We start from the raw sequence: 13,570 nt of genomic DNA on the forward strand, positions 1-13,570 counted from the left end.
ATTTATTAAAGTTTTGCAGACCTGTCATTACAGCTAAGTTTCTCTGTTCTCACTTTTGCATTAGGCTAATATATTCTTAAGAGAAAGATAATATGCATTTATAAGCATAATTGACTTCTAAATGAAAAATAGAAAAGACAGTCATAATTTTAAATTTCATGACCTTAGCAAATATTGACAACTTTGGAATACTGCATTGAGTTCTGGTCTCTCTGCTATCGGAAACAAGTTTACAAGCTTGAAAGGGTGTAGAAAAGATTTACAAGGATGTTGCTGGCTTTGGAGGGTTTGAGCTATGTAGAGTGGCAGAATAGGCTGAGACTATTTTCCCTGGAGCTTTGGAGTCTGAGGGTTGACTTGTAGAGGTTTAATAAAATTATAGGAGCATGGATAGGGTGAATAGACAAGGTCTTTTTCTTAGGGTATGGGAGTCCAAAACCAGAGGGCTTCGGTTTAAGGCAAGAGGGGAAAGATATAAAAGGGACCTAATGTGCAACTTTTGAACGCAGAAGTTGGTGCATGTAAGGAGTAAGCTGCCAGAGGAAGTGGTGGGAGGCTGGTACAATTACAACATTTAAAAGGTATCTGATGGGTACATGAATAGGAAGGGTTTAGAGGGATATGGGCCAAATGCTGGCAAAGAAAACTAGATTCATTTAGGATATCTAGTTGGCATGGATGAGTTGGACCAAAGGGTCTGTTTCTATGCTGTACATCTCTATGATTCTATGACTCTAAATATCGATGGGAAACTGCCTTAATCTTCTTTAAATACTGCTGCAGCATATTTGACAGAAAACTGAGAAACAGACCGGGCCTGTGTTGGTTGCCTCATCCAACAGACAGCTCCTCCAACAGTGCAAAGTGTCACTGATTATATATGTTGGATTCAGAGATGAACATGCTACTATTGACCAATAAATAACATTTATAAGGACAAAAATGATCAGATTATCCCAAACAGAGCTAAAGTTCATTGCCCTTTCAGACTTATATTGAGACAAGTTTTAATCATTTCACTACATTTGCTGAGGAATGGAAATAAGAAATACAGTCAAGTTGCTGCAAATTTTAACTAAAGAAAAGCAAAACACAACTTGTTTTAACACAATGTATAAACTAAACGTATACAATGATTACTATACAATGACACAAAGTTCCTGCACACAATTTATTATAGATTGCCGATTGCTGGTTGAGTCAAATTAACCAGTCAGGAGTTAATTATTCCATGATGAAGATTTGTTGATTCACAAAATAATTTGAAATTGGGAAATTGTCAACAGAATAAAAACCAAAAGCAGACAGTAGCTTTGAAATAAGCTCAAAATGGTCAACAGCTGAGAAAAACAGAGAAATCGTGTTTAGCAGACAGACTAAAAATTAGGTCATCTCAAGTCATTTATTTATGACAGTACATGATGCAGGATTATTACAAAGAAGTTGGGGACTTCACGTTAAGCGAAGCATTCCCTCTGTCCAAATGATATCTCAGTCTCTATTTCAGCGCAACATTTGCTGAATCAGCCCCAACCACATTGTTCTGAACTCACTCCCGTGAAGAATTAACCTCCTTACCGAAATTTACATCTGTGAACGAGACCACTCATTGAAGATAGCCTGCTGAGTCTGATAATCAGTCCTGTTCAAAATCTAAGAATTTAAAATCCTGTCAGTTCTTCACAGAGGGGTTGATAGAAGATATTTAATCTGTTTTCCCATAGTTTCAGCCACGTATTGCAAATTTGTGTGAAGCTGGTAAAGATTGTGTGAACCACAATGCTATTTCTCCCCAGGAGACTAAGTATTTTCTCTATTACTCCTAATCAAAGTGTTCTCTCCCTATTTTTTTCTTATTTCTCTGTTGCAGAATGTCACTACTTCATATCACCTGTTTTCCATGGGTATAATTTAACAGCTCAACATTTGACTGTACCTATCTGCTAAAATTGCTAAAACTGAATCATTACAAGGCTCAATGAATGTAACTAACTTCTCTTCCTTGGTTTTGTAAATGCAGTAAATATTCTTCTGTTTCCTGAGTGCCGATTGGGCCTTTACCCTTTCTCTGTAGCTAATGTATACTCGAGAAAGCCAATCTTCAAAGGATCCTAACAGAACTTGGTGTTTAGTTATGTTCTGTTGGTCTGTAGTAATCGGAAAATATCTGTCATTTGAGCTCTAGATTGTCAACCACTCACAGCTTGAAGTTGGGGTATAGTGCTGCGAGCAATCCTCCCATCTACTTTTCTGGCAACAAAAACCTGATTGGGATAAGCAACCTGTGGTTGAGAATCCTCCTATCAGTATGAGGGCCTGTCTAATTATCAGTAGTAGAGGTTAGATTGCTGGCAAGTCTTAAAAAGAGGAGGCACTTGTTTTGTGTTACAAGAGGTAGTTTATTGCATAATAGCATGGGGCTGTCTTGTGGTGCAGTGGTAGTGTTCCTACTCCTGGACTGGGAAACCTAGAATTCAAGTCCAACCTGCTCCAGAGGTGTGCAATAACATCTCTGAATAGGTTGATTAGGAAAATATAGGTTAATTAAAAAGTGCATGATGGCAATGAATACAAGTTACATTCATAAGTTAGGCATAATTACCTAAGAACGTCAGGAGATGTATTGAACACACTGTCTCCATCAGGACCTTGTTCTGGACTGAAAACCAAAGAATGGCTGGAAATCAGAAATTGCTGGGAAGGCTGTGGAGAGAAAACAGAGTTTTAGGTTCAGTGACACTTCTTCAGAATAATGCTTGACTGTCTGATTCTACTCCTAAAGACTGTATGATATCATCATCTTGGGTTGATCTTAATGCAACTTCAAATTAACTCATTCAGAGCAAAAATATGTTTATAAAATATATGATCACGTATTAATATAATAAATGTAATTATATAATACTTAAATATATTTACATAACAATATAAAATGACAAGAAATGAATGACTGATAGCCATGAGCTCCTCTGATCTGTTGTACAGAGGTTGGGAGATGCTTTTGTGTGTTGGCAAAGCTACAAAAAAAGATATAGATGAGTAGCAAATGGTAGTTGTGAGTCACTATCAGAGAACATGGAGATTTTCACATCCTTGACTGTGCTCAGTCAAGTCTGCAAGGTCAATATTTAGGTGACATATATTTCTAAAGTTCTCAGGCATTATCAGCTGGGCATTTATTTGATCACTATCTTGTAAATTAATGAATTCCATCATACCATGTGACTGGAAGGCTGTCATTTACAGGACCCCATGCATCAATATCCAATGCTAGTAGGTGTGCTGAACTAGAATGTGTAACATGAAATGCGGTATAAATTTTATGTTGGACAGATACAACTGCACTTTGCCCTCTGCATGAGTCACTTACACTTAGCCAGGAAGTCGATTGCAAAGATGGATAGAGTTACAGTTAAGAAAAATGATACATTTGAAATTCCTCCCTGTGACTCATTGCTTAAGAACAGTTTGTGCATTGAGGTCACGTCAGCCCCCTGGTCTGATCATCACTGGTGGAGCTCGACTATGAAATGGTCCGGGAGAGTGTCAATGATCAGAATCTGCCATGATTCTCACTTCCCAAAATGGAAAAGAGAATCATTCACAAACACATCACTAGCCTTTGCTGAGGCCACCTGATCACCAATGGTCACTGAGTATCATAGAATGATATGATGCAGAAGAAGGCCATTTAACCAATCATGCCCATGCTCTTTGCTCAGACAATCTGTTTAATTCCATTCTTCTCCTCTTTCCCAATGTTCCATCAAAGCATTTATCTAATTAATTTTCAAACATTGCTATTGAATGTGCTTCTATCACCCTTCAGATAGCACATTCCTGATCCTAAAACTGCATCTTATCATAAAAACACTTCTTCATGTTAACCCTGGCTCAAAAGCCAATGGTTTTCAACTCTTTTGACATGATAACTAGTTTCTGCTGCTTGTTGACTCTTCAACGCACTTCATGATGTTGAAGACATGTACTATGTCTTCCATTAGTCTTCTCTGCTATCAGGAGGATACGACGTGGAGGTGCTAGTGTTGGATTGGGGTGGACAAAGTCAGAAGTCACACAAGACCAGGTTATAATCCAACACATTTATTTGGAATCACAAGCTTTCGGAGCAGTGCTCCTTTGTCAGGCGATCTTTTAAAGAGAAAAAGTCTGTAATAACTGCAATCTCCAAAATAGTCTCAATCTTAGTCAGAGAAAGTGGTCACTTCCCCTGACAAAGGAGCAGCGCTCCGAAAGCTTGTGATTTCAAATAAACCTGTTGGACTATAACCTGGGGTCATGTGACTTCTGACTTTGTCAGGGAATAGGTCACTTGTACGGTTTCTCAACCTAACTGAACCCCCTCAGCCCTGGTAATCCCAGTAAAGCTCCTCTGCATTGTCTCTAAGGCCTTGACATCCTTTCTAAAGTATGCTGCTGGAATTGAAATTTTATTTAGGGTTTACAACCTGAGAGTAGAGGTTGAGGTAAAAAGTTGAATGTATTAGGAACATTGTGTGGAAATGAAAAAATACACCGACACTACCTAGCAACAAGGTGTCCAAAAACACAGAGAGATAGGAAGTCAGAACAACAGAAAGATAAAGTGTGTTGATCTCTGTCAAAAGTAGATCATTCAGAGAGAAAAGGCCGATAACAACCGCAATCTCCAAACTAGTCAGAGCAGAATAGAATAAGTCTTGAGTGACTTAATGTCAGTTAGAGAAAGGCTTCAGGAACTGAAGACTATGGAAGAGGTGTTTAAGGAATCATTTGAAGAAATTGTTGAGCTATGTTTGCAGTTTGTTGACAGTTCTCAGAAAGAGGAATTAACTAAATAAATGGAGTGATTGCAGAAATTTTTCAAACAGAAACCAATTCTGTGAACTGAACTGAGTACTTTAAAATGAGGACATGGATGACCCTTCGCTGAGGATTGAGCTCTGTAAGCTCGTTCGTGAGATTGGAAAGGTTGAATTTTTCTTTCTAATGCTTGTTGTCAGAGAATTTCAGATAGTCCTGAAGTTCAGATAGTTGTACAGTGCCAAGTGGTTTGTGCTTTTTTTTAGTGTAATTAACTTTGATGTTTTTTTTTAAAAGTACGTTGACAGTCTCTTGTGAAGATATTCAGTGAATGACAGCCAGGGTAAACAAATAGCAAAAATAATATCTTTTGTCTATCGAGGCACTCACTTTGGAATCTGACTTGCCCAGTACAGCCATTGGCTGTGATCATAGCAAAGAATTATATTGAGGGTGAGTGTTGGGGTTACTTCATAGAGCATGTCATCAAAGACTATGTCTGTAGAATCCCCACAGAGTGGAAAGAGGCCATTTGGCCCACAAGTCCACACTGACTCTCTGAAGAGCATCCCACCCAGACTCACTCCCCTACCCTATCCCTGTAACCCTGCATTTCCCATGCCCAAACCATCTAACCTGCACATCTTCGGACTGTGGGAGAAAACCATGGCACCCAGAGGAAATCCACGCAGACAATGTGCGAACTCCACACAGACAGTTGCCCAAGGCTGGATTGAACCCGGGTCCCTAGCGCTATGTGGCAGCAGTGCTAACCACTGAGCCACTACAGCACCCCTAAATAATCTCTTTCCCGTCTTTATTTACACATAAGGGTATCTGCATCTCGAGCAGAAAACCAGATAATTGTTGAAGGAACAAGAACCGTGGCTGTTTTTCTGCTCCCTTGCCCAAGCCACTGAATAACATCTCTATCACAGGCATAGCTGATAACAGGCATAACTCAATATGCAGAGATCAAATCTGGGATGTCATTGGCCTGTACTCAGCTGGCTCAACTACTCAATTGGATGAATTGGCTGGACTGATCGAGGCAGCTTCCAAATTACCTGGAAGCTTCTTGCAAACACTTTGTTATCTCCAGTATATACAGGGAGGCCACAAGGCACCAATATATTCTCACATACAGTTACTGAACAGCATGTTTTTTATTTATGAATGAAAATCTATGAATCAAAATTAAAGGAACAAATATGAACATTAACTGTGAGCAATTCGGGTGAAACAGCATTCGGAATGAATTAGCAAGTCTTGGATATCACAAATTGCAAATAATTCTGATAAAGACTGGCATTCTATCTTCGTCTCTTTCTATCATATTTGCCTCTGACAAAATTATCAGAGGACCTGGCACTGAGGGGGTCAGAATGATGACAATTGCATTGAAAAGCTGAATTAATGAACACAATCAAAGCTGAAACACTCTGAGTTAAGTTATCTAATTCATTAATGTCAGTTCAGCTTCTCAAAACAGCTGACCTCTGGAAATCTGTCTAAAACCAGGTTTCCTGATATTGTCAATGTACTCAATATTCAGATATATGTGCCCTCAAAATGCTAAAATGCTGATAAATGAAACTAGGATTGATTGCGAGCAATAATTATTCAGGGTTATTTTTAAATGATATATGACCTGGATCAGAATCGGAGACTGAATGAAAACACAAAGGTGATTTCACTGTGTTATTCATTCCTTAACTTAGAGACTTTTTGCAGTGTGGTCACGTTGTTCAAAGCTGATTGGGATCCATTGAGATGATTTTAACTTGAACTGACATCTCAGCTGGAGAGAGTGGTTGGCTGATGTGGTGCCAAGTCAGTGATTGGGATTTCTGCAGTCTACATCACCATGAGCTTAAAGCCAATTCTCTATTTGCACTAAAGCTGCAAACTAGCTCTGAGCCTGAATGGTCCTATTTTCCTCAGTCAATGCATTTCCTCTAATCACAGTGCAAAGTGTGGAAACTAGATTTGCCTAACTTACAAAGCTCAGAAACTCATGTTAGGATATCTATAATGAAAGTTACCATGTTTCCCTCCAGCCATTAGTTCAGGATTTAACAGAAACTGATGTGTACATAAAATTGATCGTTTAACACTTGCTGGCAGGTGAACTGGCGCTGTATACATGCACACGTAAATGCTTGAAAATCCCATTGTGTCATGAGAGCATGGGGACTGCAGCCTGATAATACAAATGGAGCTGCTAATTCTCCCTGACCGCAATCTCACACTCTCCAAGTGGAGGGAAAAGTGATCAAATTGGGATACGTCATGAGTTTGGAACAACTAGCATGATTAGCATGGATGGCACGGTGACCCAGTGGTTAGCACTGCTGTCTTACAGCACCAGGGACCTGGATTCGATTCTAGCCTCGGGCGACTGTCTGTGTGGAATTTGCACGTTCTCCTCGTGTCTGCGTGGGTTTCCTCTGGGTGCTCTGGTTTTCGCCCACAGTCCAAAGATGTGCAGGCTAGGTGGATTGTCAATGAGAAATTACCCACAGTGTCCAGGGATGTGCAGGTTAGGTGGATTAGCCATGGGAAATGCAGGATTACAGAGATAAGGTAAGGGAGTGGGTCCAAGTGGGATGCTCTTCTGAGGGTTGGTGTGGACTTGATGGGCTGAATGGCCTGCTTCCAGGGGTTGGGGTTCTGTGACAGATTATTTTCATGTAACCTGCTAATTAAAATAAACAATAATAAGCAACAGACCAACCTCCAATTTAGTTCTGGGATTGCATCTTCATATCTCCTTTTGACAAGCTCACTAGAATTGCAATAATTGTTGTTTTAAAAATTTCATGGAGAAAGAGTAGGTAACATTGCAAAACAGTCACCTTTACAAACATTATAGTTTGTGTCCATTTCTGCTCCGGGATCACAGTTATTAATCATAGTCGTAATGCACACACAATTCTAAATTTTTTTGGCTGTGTACTAAACTTTTGTTTGCAAACCCATGCTGCTGTGCAACTGCACAACCACGGCTTCTAAGTGGCCAATATTTAGGGGGTAACTCCAGGCAGTCAGTATCCACAGTATATAGAGGGGCCTTTGGAACTAAGATCAACCCCACAGTTAACAATCTCTGTTGTTGGAAAATAAAAGCAAGGCAATTAAACATTAACACCCGCACCAAGAATGATTATCCTGCTTTGGTTAGAATCTCAAAAGATACATATTTCAACCTGGCTGTTTTACAGATAATGCTTGATTTATTTGTTTTATCTTTCCTTCTAGGTGTCCTCTGGCTGTCTATTGTAGCAGAGATTCTTTACATCCTTTTGCTGGTTGTGGGCCTCAGCCTCATGTGTGTAGAGATCTGTCACTACACAAATGTGATCGATGGCTTGAAACTAAACGCCTTTGCTGCCATCTTCACTGTCCTATCAGGTAATTATTTCATTATTTAATATCTATCGCTTGTGAAATGCTGGATTCCAATTTATCTGTGATCTGGGTTTGAGGGAGGGATGAAGCTTTGCAGAACTTAAAGCGATATGGTTAAGTCGTTGTACTGAATGTGCTGTTCATAGGTTTTAGACTTTAGCACTGAGCATAATCACTCCACAGACAATTAAATAATGAGGACTGAATATCACAGCTCATCCTGCTGATGGTGACACTGGGAATTATGTGCAATTAACAAAAAAGACAATGGGGATACATAAAACAGGTTAGTTATATATAACTGGTTAGTGATTAACACAAAATGGTCAATGGGAACACAGTAACAACAGAGTTAACTGAGATTTGTTACAGGTGTGTCCTTATAACTGGGACGTTGAGAACTTTCATATAACAGTATACGAGACAGATTGTTCAATAGCTCACCTGAGCATGTCAGGATTTGAGAAAAAGTTTTAAAATTGGTATGACAACGGGACATTTTTAAACTTGTAATTCTACAAGGAGGCTGGTAATAAATTTTACAACTTTTAAGAAGTGCAGTCACTTTGTAAATGATTAGTTTCAGGGGGGTGACAGCATCACTCGATACAAGTGGGTGTCTCTGACCATTTTTATTCCCCAGTACAACTCAACAAAACTGGCTTGAAGAAGTTACTGGATCTAACAATGTGAGAAATATATACACGCGGCAGGGATAACAAAAACCATTGTGTCCTAGATGATGACGCTTTCAGTGACAGGAGTTATGCTGAAGTTTTACAACGATCTGCTCAGATAATCTCTGGAGTCCTATATAAGTTGTTGGTTGTCACTTCTAACTCTTTTCAACTACAACAGTGATGTCATGGACAGAGTTATATAATTGATTGTTGGTAGAAATAAACCCACAGCATTACTTTTAAATCTGTCAAGAGCACTGAGTGAGAAGCTTCATATTTAGGGTCATGATTTGGAAGGTTCTTCACATAGAAAGCGATCAATGGGTTAGCAGGAATGGTCTTTGAATCAATAGAACTGGACTTTTGGTTTTTTTAAAGATAAGATGTTCCAGAAGGCACTCTGGAAGCAGGAGATCAATTGTGAGAAAAACACTTCACCCTGATTTAGTGTAGTGGCTTCAGCTTGTTGCATCTGGGTTGATTGTTGGAATAGTCTGCAGACGTAGTCACTGAAGTGGTGAACCAAGCACTGGTTTTACAGCGCGCTCTCTCTCTCTTTCTCTTCACTTTGATTAAACATCCTTACCAGGAGCTAAAATCAACAGCTTCAGGGCAAGTGAGTAACCAGTCCTATTTTAAATAGCCACCTTCGTGCATTTGGATAGCATATTGGCTAAAAGTGAGTTAAGATTAAGATTCCGACAATGTACATGGAGACCAACAAAAACATTTGAAACAAAATCACTGAAAAAACTGTGGGATATACCAGCAGAGTCACTGAAACTGCTAAATCACAGCAAGAGACTATTTGGTGTGTCATGTCTACACCAGTTGTCTGATTAAGCATTTCACTTTGTGACATCCTTCTGCATTCTCCCTGTAATCCTGCACATTGACTTATTTTAAAAAGAAAGGAACAATCTTCCTTTTGAATAAATGGATTGAGTCTGCCCCAACTATACTCAGGCAGTGCATTACAGACCCTGACGCATGCTGGATGAGAAAAATTGCTTTTACGTCTTTTGCTAATTGCTTTAAATCTATGTGATCTTCTTCTCTATCCTTTCATGAGCAGAAAAAAATTCTTCTTATCGATTCTGTCCAGACCTGAATGCCACTGTCAAATCTCCTCTCTACCTTTGCCTTTCCGAAGAAAACAATACAAATTTCTCAAATCTGCTTTCCACCTGTAAGGTGGTAAAAGGCATTTTAGTAGCTCTCTAAAAAGGTGGTGCAATGTTAACATTAGCGTAAAACAATATCAATATTATCCATTATCAATTTTGTGTACGGATAAGTCAGTCAAGATTTATCAGGAAAGAGTTGTTGGCTGGCATGTTGCTCTGTCCAATGGGGAAGATGCAGGATGACTTGCCCCAGTGTTGCCAGGAGTTTCAATGTGGACCTTTAAAGATTGTGGTTGGGTCATAGAAACATAGAAGGTAGGTGCAGGAGGAGGCCATTCGGCCCTTCGAGCCTGCTCCGCCATTCATCACAATCATGGCTGATCATCCAACCCAATAGCCTAATCCTGCTTTCTTCCCATAACCCTTGATCCCATTCGCCCCAAGTGCTGTATCTAGCCGCCTCTTGAATACATTCAATGTTATGGCATCAACTGCTTCCTGTGGTAATGAATTCCACAAGCTCATTCAGACGTAGACCGAGGGTTAACGGTTGCCTGGTACGTCCAGAGTAGATACATTTATAGATCAGATGTTATTTAGATGTTAGGCCTCTTTCTGCCATGTATCACCATCAGCAGCCACCAGAAATGGCTCCCCAGTCTCTACAGTAGTATATCATCTGACCATATTCCAAGACTATTCCAGGTCTGATGGTTGTCTGCCAAAATTCGACCTCACTGCCTTCAATTGTTGCTTTTTCCATTTCACTTCCACTGTTCATAAATTGCACCATTAATTCTTCAGTCAGAAGAACACTCCTTTTGTTCAGTCACAGCCTTTCTGCTTATGGCTGCTCTCATTTCTAGCCAAACCCTTGACCTTACTGTCGCTACAGTAGCCTTTCTTTAGATAAGCCTTTCCCCGTACATGGCCATTATCATCAATACATCTTCAGTAATCCCCACAAGTACAAGGAGTCTACTTTCTAATTGCATTCATTTCATTAATGGATGTTTAATATAGACAGCTATAATTCTGCCTATAAAATTCTGCAACTCCAAACATGTAGGCTGTTCCTCAAATTTCACTTTCTCTCAAGCTCCAACTGAAATGTATTTGCACCAAAATGCCCTTTCAATGACTTCAAATACCTCCTAAATATAGAAACAGATAAAACAGGAGCAGGAGTGTTCGGCCCTTTGAGCCTGCTTTGCAGTTCAATATGATCATCCAACTCTGTTCCCACTGTCCCTATAATCTTTAATCCTTTTCGTATTAAGAATTATATACAGTTATAGAGTCATACAGCACGGAAACAGACCCTTTGGTCCAACCGGTCCATGCCGACCATAATCCCAAACTAAACTAGTCCCACCTGCCTGCGCTTGGCCCATATCCCGAAAAACATTTCTTCTTGATGTACATATATTTTTTTAAATGTTGTAACTGCACCTACATCCACCACTTCCTCTGGAAGTTCATTCCATACATGAACCACCCTCTGTGAAAAAAAAAAATTGCCCCTCACATCTTTTTTAAATCGTTCTCCTCTCACCTTAAAAATATGGTCCCTAGTCTTGAAATCCCGCACTGCGTCTTGAAAACATTCAATGTTTTGACCTCAACCACTTTCTTTGTCAGAGAATTCCACAGGCTCACCAAACTCTGTGTGCGGAAATTTACTCCTCATCTTCATGCTAACAGCATTATAACAAACTACATTTTAAAATAGTTTCAGATAGCTTGGAATGTACCTCAAAATTATGTGACCTCACATTACACCTTCTCCAGACAAACTCAATAGCTCTGGCTCAAATATCAAGAGGAAGAATGATGTTGCTGTTGCAGAGATCGAAGAAAGAGAAGGTTAAACCACCATTCCTGTTGAGAGCAAACATCACCATAGTGAGGGAGGAACTTACAAACTGAGCTGACAATCATAATTATTTTATCAATAGGTTATTATCTGTTATTTATGAGAAATCAATGTTTCTGTAATCTTCACCCAAGCTATTTGGTGTTATCTCTCTCGAATTGACCTCAACAAACTGGCTCCAATATACTTTATTGAAAGGAAGCTAAGCTATCCCCTCCCAAAAATGATGCCGGGAGCATTCAGAGGAAACAGAGAAAGCAAGAACTGCAGATGCTGGAGTCAGAGACAACACAGTGTGGAGTTGGAGGGACACAGCAGGCCAGGCAGCATCAGAGTAGCAGGAAAGTTGATGTTTCAGATCAGAAACCTTCTTCAGAAATAGGGGAGGGAGAAGGGAGCTGGGAAATAAATAGAGAGAGGAGGGGTGGTGCTGGGGGAAGGTAAGTGGGATGGTGATAGGTGAGTGCAGGTAGGGAATGGTAGGGATTGGTCAGTGGAATGGGTAGGGCAGTGGATAGGTAGGAAACACATGTATTAACCATCAAGTGAAGCTGTGAAACTCTTCACCACAGCTAAAATGAACATTTAATTTCCCATGGGAAATAAGGAAACACGAGGCAGTGTTAACAGAATCGAATTATTTTGCTTATTCAAAGCATTATTCTGTAAAATCTGCATGATTTGTCATGACAAATGGGTTATATTCTGTCGGCCTCACCACCATAGTCCTTCACATTCTATCAACAATCCTGACTTCAATTTTTCTCAATTCCTTTGTTACCCAGATTTGAAGCCAGAGTCTTGAATCTATCAGCTTTATTTCCAATGTGGCTGAATGGGAAGGTTTAGCTGAGAGATTCAGCAACTATTGCAATTCTCAGTTAGTAGATGCTCTGTCAGCCGATTTTGTATCTGCTGTGCTGTGCACAGTAACACGTTTTGAATTTTAAATGTAATGAGAAGGGTGTTGATTGTTAACAATACCATATCTTGCAAGTGCAAATTATTTTATGGTAGAATGCCACAAGTGGTTTCACTCTTGCCTCTGAATTTCAAGATTGTGGGTTCAAGCCCATTTCCAGAGCCTTGAGAATACAAAGGTTGACGTTCCCAGGGCATAAAAACCGAAAGGACTGCGGATGCTGTAAATCAGGAACAAAAACAGAAGTTGCTGGAAAAACTCAGCAGGTCTGGCAGAAGTTGCTGGAAAAACTCAGCTAACGTTTCGGGTCAGGCGACCCAACAGTTCTGAGGAAAGATCACCGGACCCGAAACGTTAGCTCTGATTTTTTCTTCACAGATGCTGCCAGACCTGCTGTGCTTTTCCAGCAACTTCTGGTGGTGGTGGTGTTGTTGTTGTTGTTGATGTTCCCAGTGCAACTGGGTGAGAGTGTTTCACTTGAGGAATCAGCCAAAGCTCAAACCGTTCCGAGAGGTAAATGTAAGATTATTTCAAAGCAAAGCAGGGGACTGTTTCAGTCAATATTTTCTCCTCAAACAACTTTGGAAAAAGATCATCCAAACATGATCACATTCTTTCATGATGGGTGGATGACACTGGCAAGGCCAGCATTTGTTGCCCATCCCTAATTGCCCTTCAACTGAGGGTCTTTCTAGACCATTTATATGAGCAGTTAAAAGTCAACCACATTGCTGTGGGTCTGGAGTCACAT

The 13,570-nt window shown here is 39.9% G+C and overlaps 1 protein-coding gene across 1 annotated transcript in view; it reads left to right on the top strand.

The window, feature by feature from the left end:
* Nucleotides 1-13,570, top strand: part of gsg1l2b (gsg1-like 2b) — a 133,550-nt gene that overhangs the window by 13,749 nt on the left and 106,231 nt on the right. The window contains exon 3 of the mRNA XM_048610936.1: nucleotides 8,065-8,217. Within this exon, the coding sequence (XP_048466893.1) occupies nucleotides 8,065-8,217 (153 nt within the window). The remainder of the gene's footprint in view (nucleotides 1-8,064; nucleotides 8,218-13,570) is intronic.

Source organism: Rhincodon typus, chromosome 23, assembly GCF_021869965.1.
Source record: "Rhincodon typus isolate 14 chromosome 23, sRhiTyp1.1, whole genome shotgun sequence".
NCBI classification, from domain to species: Eukaryota; Metazoa; Chordata; class Chondrichthyes; order Orectolobiformes; family Rhincodontidae; genus Rhincodon; species Rhincodon typus.